General features: G+C 44.2%; 1 protein-coding gene across 1 annotated transcript in view; it reads left to right on the top strand.

Moving 5' to 3' along the window:
• USP13 (ubiquitin specific peptidase 13) overlaps nt 1-15,721 on the top strand; it is a 116,597-nt gene that overhangs the window by 48,532 nt on the left and 52,344 nt on the right. The window contains exons 5-8 of the mRNA XM_004591272.3: nt 1,539-1,681; nt 3,289-3,473; nt 13,259-13,353; nt 15,030-15,217. Of these exons, the coding sequence (XP_004591329.1) occupies nt 1,539-1,681; nt 3,289-3,473; nt 13,259-13,353; nt 15,030-15,217 (611 nt within the window). The remainder of the gene's footprint in view (nt 1-1,538; nt 1,682-3,288; nt 3,474-13,258; nt 13,354-15,029; nt 15,218-15,721) is intronic.

Below are 15,721 nucleotides of genomic sequence, written 5' to 3'. Positions count from 1 at the left end.
TTTTTTAGATATATGTAATAGTATTTGATTCATTTTCACTACTGAATAATATTGTATATACATATAATATTTAACATACATAAACATACATGCATTTTGCTTGATGTTCTATTTAGCACAGATAAGAGATTTAGGCTATTTCCAGTTTTGACTGTTTTGACTACAAATAATGCTGCTGTGAACATTCCTGTACATGTGTGGACATGTATTTTTATTTCCCTTGGGTGCACACCTAGGAGTGGAATTGCTGAGTCGTTGGCAACTCTGTTAAACTGTTTGAGGAACTTCCACTTTTTCCCAGAGTGGCTGTACATGTTATCTCCTCATTGGTTTTTAAACTCAGCCGGCAAGAGCTTCCTGTTGAATAGTTTCCTGTTAAATAGCATTAAGCAAACAATGAAGTGATAATAGGCATGTGGCAAGGCTCAGTCAGGTCTGAGAAGGCAGAGAATCTGCCTGTCAGTTGATGCCAAGAAGGACATCACAGATCAGCTCACGAGGCCAACTCGTCTGGCATAAAGACACCTGGGCCTGTCCCCATCAAGGGTCACATTTGCACCCGATTCAGAAATGGAGCCGTGCTGATTACATTCCATTTAAATGCCCTTGACTGTTGTGTGATGAGTTGAGGATATTGGAGATCTTGGTGCACATTTGTTAGTAGGAAAACACAGCACCTGGATAAACCCTGGACATTTGTGAACCTGATTTCATGCCTGTAAACTCTTCACTTCATACTTTTCACTTTGTGGCTAAGTGGTATGCATTGTCCAATGTAACCCCTGAGCCCAAGCTTATAAACAGAATCCACTTCCTTGTTATCTTGTGTCCTGATCAGTACTTACAAAGTGTCTAGAGCCATGTGAAAGTACAGACAATTAGAATCTAGCTTTGGTAACGGCTGTTTGATTTTCCTGAGTTAAGCTACGTTTATTAAGAAACTTTTTTTTTTCTTTTTATTGTATTGTTGTTGACAATCTTTACATAGTTAATTACAGTTAAAGGAAAAAGAAGGAAAAAAAAAGGTTTAGGGGGATAGGAAAGTGGGTAATGCTATTATGTCCATATTGTTTCCATCACGTATCTGAGGTAAAGGGGGATATTGAGGGAGAAGCCCCACCCGGTTTCCCGCCCACCCTAAGTCCCGGATGTGGGGCATGCTCTGAGATATGTGCTCGAGTGGTGTTAATAGTTCTGCAGTTATGAATCGCTGCCAGTTTCGCTCGATGAGGTTGTCCACCGATTGATATGGTCCATCATAAAGTCTCCGTTTGCCCCATAATTTGCTGCCAACATATAGCTGAGATGAATGATTGTCCTGTTCTGTCTTCTGTCTTTTCTTGGTTAGAGTTCTGAGTCCAGCAGTTCGATTGGGGAGATCTCTAAAGATACTTTGAGATATTCTCAGACTAGATTCTTATATGTTCTAGCAAGCACAGGGCCCGGCTAGCAAGCACAGGGCCCGGCAACTTTTTTAAAACTTGTTGGAAGTTCTTCCTCTTTTAAACTGTGTTTTGCATCTGGGTTTGTCTTTATAGGTAACAATTGCATGTGATGCAGTTCTCAGCTCAAAATCTCCATACAGAAAACAGGACCCAGACACATGGGAAAATGAATTGCCAATATCTAAATATGCCAATAATCTCACCCAACTGGACAATGGAGTTAGGATTCCTCCAAGGTGAGAGTCAAGAGGTACAATGGATTTTACTCCTTGGTCTAGTTAGGAATAATTGTTTTCCTACCTCTTCTCAAAAGTAGGTCTTTATATATTTTACCAGATTGCTTTAATGAAAGACTCCAAATTGCCCTCTAAAATGGTCTGTTCCTTTGTAGTAAATACTGAACGTGCTCAGCCCATACCTCTAAGCCTTTCCACACCCAATTGCACCTGCCACTCTTTGCCTAAGGCCTTTCTGTGCCTGCTGAAGCCTGCTATGCTGGAACATGGGGCAGTCAGAATTGAGGCCAGAGTTAAGGCTCTCTTTCCTCCTGTGACTTTGGAGTGGGTGGGTCAACACCCAGCTCCATGCCTCTCTAGGTGGGATATTTGTCCTGAAGAGTTCCTTAGCTGGTCTGAGCCACACCTGCTTCTAGTCGTCATTAGTTTACACTCTATACTAGCTTCCTGCCCTTTCCTGGTTCTCCCCCACACTCAGGGATCACCTCCCAAAACAAGCTTTCAGATTTAAATCTATTTTAAACTTAATTCTAGGGGAATCTACCTGACAAAGGTCTCTGCTTGCTCTATCTTGGCTGCAATGATCTTTGGGCTGTATTAGCATCTCTTCTTACCAGGGGATGATGCATTTACAGAGGAAGGTACTAGAGCCAACAGCAAATGAAGGTTAGGGCTATGCCCAGTCTGGTTGGCTTACTGCATTCATGTTCTGTGCGATCTTAGGAAAGTAGGAGTACTGCTGGGCCTCAGTTTATCCTTCTGTAAAAAATAGGGATGGTAATGCTGATGCTGAAAGGTGTTTATTAGATAGATTTAGGTTTGTCTTTTTTGTAAGGCATCTGACAGTTGGCTGCCATTTAATTCAGTGTGGTTGGTTTTCTTTCTGATGAATTTAGGCTTGAAGTGCAGTAAAATATTTTAAAACTAATTTTATTTTATATGGCTAGTGCTTTATACCTTTAAACATGAAATTTAAAAAGATTCATTTATTTATTTGAAAAGCAGTTGTTACAGAAAGGGAGAAACAGACACTCATCTGCTACTTTATTCCCCACATGGCTGCATCAGCTACGGCTGGGCCAGGTATAAGTCAGGAGTCGGTAGCTTCACCTGGGTCTCCATGTGGATGCAGGGGCCCAGGCAGTTGGGCCATTCCCCACTGCTTTCCTCAGCATATCCACAGGGAGCTGGATCAGAAGTGGAACACCTGGAACTCAAACCTACACCAAGGTGGGATGCCAGTACTGCAGTCAGAAGTTTAACTCACTGCACCACAGTGTGGGTCTTTTTAAACATATATCTTAAAGCATGTTCAAGCCCTAGTCTCCCTTATGTAGGAATTCTGAGCAAAGCATCTGGCCACCTATTTCTAAGTTGTGCATCCTTTTTCCAAAGTAAAAGAATTGTCTTGGAGATGCTGCGGGCAGGGAGCTGAGTGGTCTTGCTGCTCTGGGAGGGGTGATGCTCTGTTCAGGGAGGAGGAAATGGGGAGGGTGTGCTGTTGCATGTAGCTTTTTCTGTGACTGCCAGCTTGACAGGTGCTGTCACTGAATGTCACTTCTTGATTATGCTCCGGCTGTTCTGACTACTCTCTGACAACTTTCCAGCGGTTGGAAGTGTGCCAGGTGTGACCTGCGGGAGAACCTCTGGCTGAATTTGACTGATGGCTCCATCCTTTGTGGAAAGTGGTTCTTTGACAGCTCCGGGGGTAATGGGCATGCGCTGGAACATTACAGAGACATGGGCTACCCTCTGGCGGTGAAGCTGGGAACCATCACTCCTGATGGGGCAGGTGAGTGTGCCTTTACTGAACTTGGGAATGTGCAGTGGCCACCTTTTAGATTTCAACACTCCCCTAGTCCTTACCACTGGAGGGCCCAGAGCCTGATTCCACCTCTTACTAGCTGTGAGATTTGGGGGTACATTTTCTTTTAAAAAATCATTACATTGCTTAATTTATTTGAAAGGCACACGCAAGTAGAAGGAGAGATAGAGAGAGATAGAGAGAGAGAGAGAGAGAGAGAGAAAGAGAGAGAGAAAATGAATCTTTGTCAATGCCTGAAACATCTGGGGTTGGGCTAGAAGCTTGAATTCAACCAGGTGTCCAGTTCTCCCACACGGGTGACAGGGACTCATGTCCTTGAAGCATTGTCTGCTGCCCTCCCCCCTCCCACCCCCTGCCAGAGTGTGCATTAGCAGGAAGATGCAATCAAGAGCGGAGCCAGGATTCGAACCCAGGAGCTCTGATACTGAGTGCAGGCTTCCTAAACAACATCGTAACTGCTGCGTCAACTGGCTGCTCTGTAGAGTAAATTTCGAATTCTCTTGAGGACACCAACAGTGTCTTTCTCATGTTTATGTTAATGTGCATAAAACATTTAATACGTGCACGTATCAAGGTCTTAATAAAAGTTATTATCCTTCTGGGTATCTCTTGGCTGAGAGGACAGAGCAGGACACAGGATTTATGAAGTGCATGCAGATAATCAAGGCTACTGTCGCAGTCCTAGCAGGAAGCTTCAGAATTCATTAAGAGATGAATATCATTTTGGGGACAAATGAATTAATTCTGGAGAAAAGTCCCTGGCATCATCTAACGGTGGTGGCGTTCACACCTGGGAGGGGATGGAAGGGTTTCCTACTTGAGCTGTTGGCTGCAGGATCAGTTTTGGTTCTTTTTGCTTTCACCTAATTATTTCTAGGATGCCAGTTTTGATCTGCTTATCCACCTGTCGGTGAGGAAGGGGAAATGAGGAGAAGCTTAAATATTGGGCAGCAGCTGTGAGAGCCCATCTTTGGGTCACTACTGAGAGCCCTCAGCAAACAGATCTGGGCCAGCACCATGTCCTGTCTTCTTTAGTTTTCCAGGCTTTATTTAGCCTCAGCCTCTGTTTCTTCTTTGCTTCACCATGAGATGATGGTTTTTAGGAGAAACAAAGACATCTGCCTTTTTTTGTTTGTTTTCCATGACTGCATTCACCTGCCTCCGAGTTAATAAACCATGATCTTTTCCCATAGAACTCATCAGCCATAGCTTTTCCATTTGAACTGGTTTAGTTTCTTGTTTGTTGTATATTTGAGAATTAATGGTCATGTCAAGATTACTTTGTTTGGTAATTTGAAGTTTTCCTCCTCCAAAGGTCACGGAATTATTTTGATTTGCTAGAGCAGCTGAAAGAGTCCCAGGTGCTGGTACCAAACAATCGTGAACTGAGTGAGTGAGCTACAGTCTGTTGGTTCACTTCCCACCTGCCCACAAGTGCCGAGACTAGGGCAGGCTGGACCCAGGAACCAAGAACTCAGTCCCGGTCTCCTACATGAATGACAGGGACCCAGCTATTTGCACGTTTATCAATTGTTATGCCAAATATCTGCCCCCAACTTTAAAATTTATATGTATTATTTCTTTTTGTGAATTTCTTAGGCTAATTTTTCTAGCAGGTGTATATGTAGGTGTTTTCCCTGTTGGTTTATGATATCTTTTCAGCTATTAGAATTTTAACCTATTTTGTGCCATAGTTGTTAGATTTTTTGCTTCTCCTTATAAGGAGAACTTTAAAGATTTATCTTATTGTATAATTGAGAATATTTGAATACATAATCACAGTTCAGTCATAAAAGGTACAATATTATTACAACTACTAAGCAGATTATATACCCTGTGAAGATATTCTTGAGTTAATTATTAATGTTAACTATTTGAACAATGTTGAGGCTTTCATTCTGGTGTATATCATGTAAGAGTTGGTTTTCCTAGAAATGATTATGTTTTGTTTAATTATCATTTCATTTTAGCTTATGGGGATACATCAATTTTGTTTTGATTTCCTTTAAATCTGCTTGATAGATTGCTAACTGTAAGTTATTGCTTATTTAAAAACCAAATAAGTTAATAAAAACACACATCAAGCTTCCTAAAATGTCTGTTGATTGGTCTTGTGTACAGTAGGGGCAGAGCACAGGATGTCCCCGTCTGGGGATGGGTGGCCATCTCTAGTGGGGTGGCCTTTGCCCAGGGTCCTGCCTGCCACATTCGTGGAGCTGCTCAGGCTAACTCAACTTACAAGAGACCATGTCTCAAAGTCAGGGCATTTGTTTTTCAGTTCATTATGAGAACCACAACTACCAGTGTGGGATGTTTATGTCAGTTTGACCAGTACATTCCTTCCCTGTGGGAAGTGAATTATATTTAGAAGATTGCTTAGTGGACATGGAATCCAAGGAGGTTGTAGACTCATAGATTGCTGGTGTGATCTGACGGTTCTGGTTTTCTTTTTGGCAATAAGGGGTTACCTGTTTAGTGAGAAACTCCTGCTCTTCTGTGATGGTTAACATTTTAGTTCTTCCAGGAGCTGGGAGCCCCCAGGCTAGGCCACAGTGGTGGCATATGTAGTGAAAATGGGCCCATATCACATTCCATGCTATGTCCCCATGGGTACAGCAACAAACAAACCAAGACACAGATCTCTATGCAAACAGTTCTCTTCTGGGACAGGAAATATTGTCTAGGTGAAGCAAGGCTGAGGTTATTATTATTATTTGTAAATATTTATTTTTATTTGAAAGGGCGAGAGAGAGAGAGAAAGAGAGAGAGAGAGATCTTCCACCCACTGGTTCACTTTCTGAATGGCCACAATAGCTGGATCTACATCTAGATCTGGGCCTCCCATGTGGGTGACATATAGGCGATCTTTTTTTTTTTTTTCTAATTTATTTATTTGAAAGCCAGAGTTAGAGAGAGGAAGGGAGAGAAAGAGAGAGACAAAGAAATTTATTCACTGGTTTACTCTCCAGATGACCACAACAACCAGGGTGGATCAGGCTGAAGCCAGACACCTGCAGCTCCATCCGGGTTTCCCACCAGGCTGTCTGTGGCCCTGGCACTTGGGCCATGTCTTGCTGCTTTCCCAGGAAATTGGATGGGAAGTGAACCAACAGGAACATAAACTAACACCCATATGAGATGCTGGTATCGCAGGCAGTGATTTTATCCCCTACTCTACAACACTGGGCCATTTCTCCTGCTTTTGCAAATTGAGTCAGAAATACAACAGCTGGGAATTGAGTTGACACCTGGATATGGGATCTTAGCATTGCAGGTGGCGACTGAATTGTGCCACAGGGTGCTAAGACATGGAACGTGAGGAATTTAACTGGCATCTTAGCTGCTAGGATAAATGTCTGCCCTTTAAAGATTTTTATTGATATGTTTCTTTTGTAAACCCCATGTGGAAGGGAGCCAAGCAGGATGGAGGCTAACAGGGGTGTAATTTTCTTCCTTTGGGGAGGATAGTGATTTTCCTCAGAAGGTGCTTTGGTGTGTTTGGCACAGCTCCCAGGGCTGCCGCTTGCAGGAGGAGTCAGCTACCCAACCCGGCTCTATAGCTTCTCCAGTTGGTCTTCCCCTGACCTGGGCTTGTGTTCCTGTGACTTGCTCATGTCCTGAGACTCATTCCAGTTGTGACCTGGCTCTGGTGTGCCTTGGTAGCATACATATGTCTCGTGCTATTTTGCCATGGCACTTTTTACAGGATCCTAACACCTTTGTTGAGTGTTCACTGGACACTGTTGGCCAGGGATGTCACCCTCACTGTCTCTAACATGTAACAGCTAGTCCCCTGGCCCACTCCCACCACACAGTAGGTGCCCAAGAAATACTTTTCTGAATGCACTGTAGATTTTGTCTGGGCTTGGTGTCTTTAGAGTGATCATCCCTGCCCCGACCCCGTTTTTTGGTCTTCTTGTTCAAGTGTAGCTGCTGGGGCATTCTCGGTTTCTTTCTTTCTTTCCTTTTGTGGTCCATATGCTACAGGTGCTCACATACAGATGCCTGGTGGACAGGTTGTAGATGGATCAGACCCACTTCTGAAGAGAACACTTCCTCATCCTCACTTGTCTTGCTCAGTGTTAGGCTGAGTCCTATTTCTGTGCACCTGCACTGGTAGCAGCTCAGCAAGGTGGCTTCCCTGGTTCATTTCTCTTTCTAAACATAAGAACTGGTTTTTGGAAGAAATTATTTAAAAGACAGAGAGAGAGAAGAGGAGAGGTGTCTTCAATCTGCAGATTCACCTCTCACATAGTCACAAAGTGGGGCTGGCTCAGTCTGAAACCAGCAGCTTGGAAGTCTATACGAATTTCCCTCATGGTTGGCAGGGGTTCAAGGACATGAGCCATCTTCTGTTGCGTTCCTGGATGCTGCAAGAGAGAGGTGGATCAGAAACAGAACAGCTGGGACTCAAACTTGAGATGCAATGTTGAAAAATATTTACATTTATTATTTGAGAGGCAGAGAGAGAGAGAGAGAGAGAGATAAAAGGAGAGGGAATGCCAGGAAAGAGAGTACTACCACCACCGTCCAAGTGCTGAAATGCTGGGGCTGGGCTTGGTTGAAGGTAGGAAGTTAACTCAGCCTGGGTCTGCCACATGGTTGGCAGGAACCCAAGCACTTGTACTACTGTCTGCTGCCTGCCAGTAGGAAGTTGGAGTCCGAATGGGGAGCTACTAGCCAGGAATTGAACACAAGCACTCTGATGTGGCACCTGGGTGTCTTAACTGCCAGGCTAAACATCTGCCCCTCTGAAACACATTGTTGCCTCCCCCCACCCCCGCTATCCCCCTTTTTGTTAAAGGAAAATTTAGAGAGAAAAATCTTACGTCTGCTGGTTCACTCCCTACTGTTTGCAATAGTCAGAGCTGGACGAGTTTGAAACCAGGAACCAGGAGCTTCTTCTGGATCTCCCATGCAGGTGAAGGGTTGCAAGGTTTTGAGCCATCTTCTGCTGCTTTCCTATGAACAAGGAGCTGGGTGGGAAGAGGAGTAGTGAGGACATGAACCAGCGCTTATCCATATGTGATACCAGTGCTTGGAGGTGGAGGATTAGCTAATTGAGCCATCATACTTTTCAAACTGACGAGAGAAGTATGAACTTCTCTGATTTTTCTCACACTTAGGCAAGGAGCCCAATATCACAGCCACTGTGTGCTAAGCTCCTTCACACCACAACTGCTTTTCCTTCTGCAATTATCTGAAATGCTAAACTTTAATTTTATGAGGGCGAGAACCCTGCTTATCTTACTTAATATTGCTTTCTTCAGTCTGTGTATATTTGGTGTTCAGTAGATATAAATTTATTGACTGTGATGCATTCATGGATGAACAAGTGAGGAAGTTACTCTGTGCGGCTAAATAAAGACTACCAGTGGCATGCTAATTCTAGCAAAGGTGCAATCATGCCAATCTTTGGGGCGAAACATTTTTCGTTTATGTATTGTAGTTCATTTGGAAAAAGTAGGAAAGAATACAGGAAATCTCTTCATTTAGAAGTAGTGAATACTCCATTTTGATTCTTTGCGGATTCTCAGTGCTGGTTGTTGTCTGAGGCTGTTCTCCAGCTGTAGTCTGACTTTCCCCTAAATTCACTGTTGAATGTCCTGCATGTACAAATCCATTATAGGAATGGAATAGTTCTGTGTGTTTTAAAGAAGATTTGTGTATTTTTATTGAAAGGCAGATTTACATAGAGTAGGGTCCCAAGGCTTTGGCCATCCTCCTCTGCTCTCCCAGGCCACAAGCAGGGAGCTGGATGGGAAGTGGAGCAGCCGGGACACAGCTGGTGCTTGTATGGGATCCCATACAGTGCTTGCAAGGGGAGGATTAGTCAGTGGAACCATTATGCTGGGCCCCAGAATATTTTTATTATGAAAGTTTTCTTTTCCCTTCTGCCTTGTTTCAAGTTAAATGGCAAAATGAACCTGAGAGTACGAGGCATCAACCACTGGTTGGATCCCCACTTACTTGCATACTAGGGCTGGGCCAGGTCAAAACCTGGACACAGGAATGCCATCCAGCTGTCACTTGGGTGGCAGGAGTACCAGTACTTCAGCCATCACTTCATCCTTCCAGGTGTATTATCAGGAAATTGGGTTGAAAATGGAGGTGGGCTTCACTCCTAGGCACTTTGAAATGGGTTGCTGGCGTCCAAAGTGGCCGATTAACCTGCTGTACCACAAAGCTTGCTCCTACATGAGTATAAAGCAGCATTTTCAGCTATGGAGTTCAGTTAAAATATTTTCCTGACTATGTATCACTTATAAATTGTTCACAATTGCTTTATTTAAGGTTCACAGTTCATTTTTAGATTTTTAGAAAAAGATTTATTTATTTATTATTGGAAAGTCAGATTTACAGGGAGAAAGATCTTCCATCTGTTGATTCACTCCCCAAGTGGCTGCAATGGTTGGAGCTGAGCCAATTAGAAGCCAGGAGCCACGAGCTTCTTTCGGGTCTCCCACATGAGTGCAGGGTCCCAAGCCTTTGGGCCGTCCTTGACTGCTTTTTCAGGCCACAAGCACGGAGCTGGATGGGAAGCAGGGCCACCTGGATTAGAACCAGTGCCAATACTGCACTGGACTCCATTTTTAGATTTCCTACACATTACTCACTAAACTGTTTTTGTCATTGTGATAGGAAATAACTGGTCTGTAGCTGGTGCTGTGGCATAGCAACTCGGGCCACTGCTTGCAGTGTTTGACATCTTTTATGGGTACTGGTTTGAGTCCGGCTCCCTTCTAAATTGTCTGGGAGGGCTGTACCAATGTGGGAAACCCCAAGGAGTCTACTGGCTCCTGCCTTCCCCATGGCTCGGCCCAGCTTTGCAGACATTTGGGTAGTGAACTAGCAGATGGAATCAATCTCTCTCTCTGCTTTTCAAGTAAATAAGATAAATCTTAATAAAAGAAATAACTATGATCTGACCAAATATGGTTGTCTTTGGGGATAGGAAGTGTTATTTTCTTTTGTTTCTTTTTTTTTAAGATTTATTTTATTTCGATTGTAAAGTCAGATATACAGAGAGGAGGAGAGACAGAGAGGAAGATCTTCTGTCCGATGATTCACTCCCCAAGTGAGCGCAATGGCCGGTGCTGCACCAATCCGGAGCCAGGAGGCATGAATCTCCTCTAGGTCTCCCACACGGGTGCAGGATCCCAAAGCATTGGGCCGTCCTCCACTGCTTTCCCAGGCCACAAGCAGGGAGCTGGAAGGGAAGTGGGGCCACTGGGATTAGAACTGGCACCCATATGGGATCCTGGCGCGTTCAAGGTGAGGACATTCAGCTGCTAGGCCACGGTGCCGGGCCCAGCTGATTCACTTTTCAAATGGCTGCAACAGCCAGGGCTGGGCCAGGCCAAAGTCTAACAAACAGCTGGGCCAAAAGTGGAGGAGGTAAGACTTGACCCAGGCCGTGTCCTTGACTGCTGTACCCAGTGCCTGTTCCCATTTTATTGTTTTGTGATAGAGCTCTGATAATTAGAGGCATAAAGCCTTGAATCTTTGAAACTGTCTCCCCAGTTAACAGTCATCAAAATTAAAGTGCCTAGAGAGTGACAGTTTTACTTTTCTGCCACGAATATTGGGAATGCATTTGTTTCAAGTTATTTGTTTACATATCCTTATTTGCTTTTTTAGTACTTAAACATTTTGGTTTTTTTTCTTAATTAGATTAGAGTTTGTCTTTTTTTTCTGGTTTTGAGAATACTGAATTATGTTAACAGTAGAAGTGAAGGTTGCAATCTGGCAGTTAAAATGGACGCTAGTAGAAGAGGGGTAGAAAAAGTGATGAAATGCTTAACTTATTAATGATAGAAAGGTCAACTTCCGTTTGAGGACAGTACGTCTTCAGACATCTGTGTACAGTCAGTGAATCCCCCTGCATGTGAGTACAGGTCAGTGGGTCTTCGTGTGTAGGTAGAGATCAGTGGATCCCCACACAGGTGGATATAGGTCAGTGTGTCTTCACCTGTATGGGTACAGATCAGTACATCCCTGTGTATGTGGGTAGAGATCAGTAGTTTTTTCATGTAACTTTTTTTTGATCTTCTTTTGATTTTTTTTTTAATGTTTCAAGGAGGAAGGAGCTCATTGGACAACATATTAGGTGGTGTGTTTATCTCTTTTTTGTTGGAGTAGATTTTGTTTTTCAAATTTAATGGTGAAGAAATTGCATTTTTTGGAATCTGTACAAATTCTCCTTCACCAAACTGGCTGGTATTCTGAAATACTGTTGTCTAGTGATGAGGATTGGACAGGACACATAACTTGGTTTGGGTCTACCTGTATTACATGTCACCAATATAATTTAGCTTTTATGAGCCTCTTTTCCTCACCTCGGAGATGGGTTTGAGAATATTCTTTGCTCTCCCTCACTATATTGCTTTTTAAAAAAGATTTATTTATTTTTATTGGAAAGGCAGATTTAAAGAAGCAAGGAGAGACAGAGAAAAAGATCTTCCATTTGCTGGTTTACTCCCCAAGTAGCTGTAACGGCTGGAACCAAGTCAATCCAAAGTCAGGATCCAGGAGCTTCTTCCAGGTCTCCCACGTGGGTGCAGGGTCCCAAGGCTGTGGGCCGTCCTCTACTGCTTTTCTAGGCCACAGGCGGGGAGCTGGATGGGAGGAGGAGCATCAGGGACATGAGCTGGCACCTACATGGGTTCCAGGTGTGTAGCCACTGAGCCATTGTGCTGGGCCCACTGCTTTGCTTTAGAGGGCAGAGAAGGCAGGGATGGGACAGCTGTCACAATTCTGGACTCTTGCCAGATTCCTTTGTACCTAAGGATCTTGTTAAAATGAAGATTCTCATATAGAGGTTGGGGTGGGGCCCAGATCCTGCATTCCTGATGAGCTCCCAGATGGTCTTGTAGCTCCAGGCCCACACTCCCCCCATCTGAAAAGCCAGGTGCAACTGGAAGCAGTGGGTTGTAAAGTGGGACATTTTTTCTCCCAAGGCGAGCAGCTGTCCACCTCAGTATGGAACTTTCTAACACTGGTGCAGCTGACATGTGTGCCCAGTATGGGCAAGGTGCAGGTGCCTCAGGCCCTGGGGCTTTCACATGGGTTCTTGGGCGTCTGGAACAGCCTTCCAGGGCCCTTGGATCACAGACACCATGTGTGCACACATTGCAGTAGCCACACATGTTCTACAGAGCTCTCTCAACAGTCTCTGGGGTGTGGACACTGATGTTGAGAGGAAGGGTACATTGTGATGGGGTGGCAGCTGGGGAGGTGGTAGGTCTGAGAATAGAGAGGGTTCCATGGGCAGAGTTTTGTTTTGTGCTGGAGCCAACATGCCCGTCGAGCCATTCATCTGCATAGCCAGGGCTATGTGTCCTCCTGATCCTCCATAGCTCCCTCTGCTGTGTCCACTGCCCTCCTCCTTCAACTACCTCTTTCTGAAGTGCTATGCCACTGTACTTCTAGGAAGAAAAAAAAAAATCAAGTATGAGGGACTTAACTTCAAGTTTACATTATTTTAACTTCAGATAACATTTTTTTCCCCGATTGAGACAAATTTCATTTCCTGAAGTGTGAGAAGTTGATGTGCATGAATATTTGTGCATTACATCTTTTAATGTTTCTTATTGATCATCTGTCTTCCTCTCAATTGAATGTCGTAGGGCTTCTTTTGTTTTGCTCACTGATCTATCTCAAGCCTGGTGCAGAGTAGCTTAGTTGACACAGGTTGGATATTGAATGACTTGGTTGCATTTCTCAGCGGCTATTTTCTCTTCACCCTCTAGATGTTTATTCATTTCAAGAAGAGGAGCCTGTGTTGGATCCTCATTTGGCCAAGCACTTAGCGCATTTTGGAATCGACATGCTCCATATGCATGGGGTGAGGAGCTCTGTCTCATTTATGGGGTGGGCAGGGGAGGGAACTGCTTATTTAAATGTACCGTTTTTGTAACATAGACCTTTTATTTTATAGGTTTCATGTTTTAATGGTAGCAGTCACTTCTTGAATTAAATTAATTAGCATTTTCTTTGGCTGTTATTCTAATTTTTTGCCCCATGTGTGTGTTGTGAGCAAAACGCCACCTTATGCAGGTCCATTTTGTCTAGTTGCAGAGTTTCTGCCTCCTGTGATCGGACAATTGCATTAATCACTGTGTTCACCACAGGGAGAAGGTATGGGGAGATGACCTTTAAAATTAACGTCGGCAAGGGAAGCCCAGTTCCTAGGGATGGAAACAATAAGCCAACACCATACTGTTGATGGGAAAGCTTTGCTTTTTTTAATACTGTGTTGTCCAGTGGAGTTCGTTACCATGCATAGTTTTCCCCCTGTGGTTCCAGTTAAATGTATGTGTTTAACCCTTCCCACCCAAGCCATCTCTGTCCCCTCAAGTTCTAATTTTCTTTCTCTCTCCTACCCACCTTTGCACTCCCCCCCTCTTTAGATGTTACTCCCCTTCAAGGCCCTCCCAAAGCACGTGGTTTTTATCCGGCCTTCTAGTCCTATTGCCGTACCTTTTTGTCTCTTGACAATCATTTACTTGCTGCTTTTTATGATCCTCTTTGTCTTGCATTCTCCTCCCATCTTCTTTCCTATCAGTTTTTCTCTCTCCTAAACAACCTTTAAAATGTGCTCACCTTTTTATTGTGTTACAATATACATAACATGAAATCTACTATTTTAGCAATTTTTTAAAAAGATTTATTTATTTTTTATTGGAAAGGTGGATATACATAGAGGAGGGGAGACAGAGAGGAAGATCTTCCATCCGATGTTTCACTCCCCAAGTGAGCCGCAACGGGCTGGTGCGCGCCGATCCGAAGCCTGGAACCTGGAACCTCCTCCAGGTCTCCCACACGGGTGCAGGAACCCAAGGCTTTGGGCCATCCTCAACTGCTTTCCCAGGCCATAAGCAGGGAGCTGGATGGGAAGTGGAGCTGCCAGGATTAGAACCGGCGCCCATATGGGATCCTGGAGCGTTCAGGGCGAGGACTTTGGCCGCTAGGCCACGCCGCCGGGCCCTATTTTAGCTATTTTTAAACAAACACTTTCTTAATTGAAAGGCAGAGTTATGGAGAGAAAGGGAGAAGCAGAGAGAGAGAGAGAGAGAGAGATATCTTTAATCTGTTGAATCATTCCCCAGGTCATCACAGTGGCTGGGGCTGAGCCTGGCTGAAGCCTAGAATTTCATCCAGATGTCCCACAGGGATTATCTTCTGCTATTTTCCCAGAGGCATTAGCAGGGAGCTGGATGGGAAGTGGAGCAGATTGGACTTGAACCAGCAGGCAGTGGCATGACCCACTGTGTTATAATGGCAGCCCCGTATTTTAGCCACTTTTAGTGTACGATTCACATTTATAAGTGCATCACTTTCTTCTTTTTTTTTGGTGCAACTATCACCAGTTTTTGGTGTCTTGTATATAGATTGCCCTTTTCTTTATGTATTTGGGGAGAAATGGCAGAAACAGCTGTTAATATTAGAAATAACTCATGGGACACGATGCTGGAGTGGGAGCAGTTTAAAAATTGTTTTTCTGCCTTAACTTTTCCCCAGACAGAGAATGGGCTCCGGGACAATGACATCAAGCCCAGGGTGAGTGAGTGGGAAGTGATTCAAGAGTCGGGCACGAAGCTGAAGCCCATGTACGGCCCTGGGTACACGGGTCTCAAGAACCTGGGCAACAGCTGCTACCTCAGCTCCGTCATGCAGGCTATCTTCAGCATCCCAGAGTTCCAGAGAGCGTAAGTCCCCCGCAGACCAGGCACCTGCGACTGCCCACCGGGGGGTATGCTCTTCCTTATGGGATTGGTGATAAGCACAACTCTGTAAACTAAAAAACACCCGGGGGTTTCGTTAAGATTAATGTCAGCTTTTGCTCTCAGCTCATCACTTAATGTGCCAAGAATACACTAATGATTAATCTTCACAGCAAGCCTGCCAAACTCTTTTTAAGGCGAGTCAGGAGAGATCCAGGGATGTGTTCAGCTTGTGTCTGCTTCCTGGATTTCTGGTGGAGGAGCATTTCTTAAGGAATTTAGGGTTTTCATTTCCACTACTCAGGGTGTGATCTGCAGTCTGGGACTGGCCCCGGACTGACAAGGATTTTTTGTAGCACTTGGACATTGCTGTGTCTTGCAAGTGGCATTTCCTTTTATTGTATTTTTAAAAAAGGCATCATCAGTATGAGTTGAACTAAATGGAAAAGCTGGCATTTCCGTACAGAGGCTCAAGGAGGCACGGATTCA

This window comes from Ochotona princeps, chromosome 3, assembly GCF_030435755.1.
Source record: "Ochotona princeps isolate mOchPri1 chromosome 3, mOchPri1.hap1, whole genome shotgun sequence".
Classification (NCBI taxonomy): domain Eukaryota; kingdom Metazoa; phylum Chordata; class Mammalia; order Lagomorpha; family Ochotonidae; genus Ochotona; species Ochotona princeps.
The sequence above is the reverse complement of the archived record's forward strand: the minus strand, read 5'-3'. Positions and strand labels throughout refer to the sequence as shown.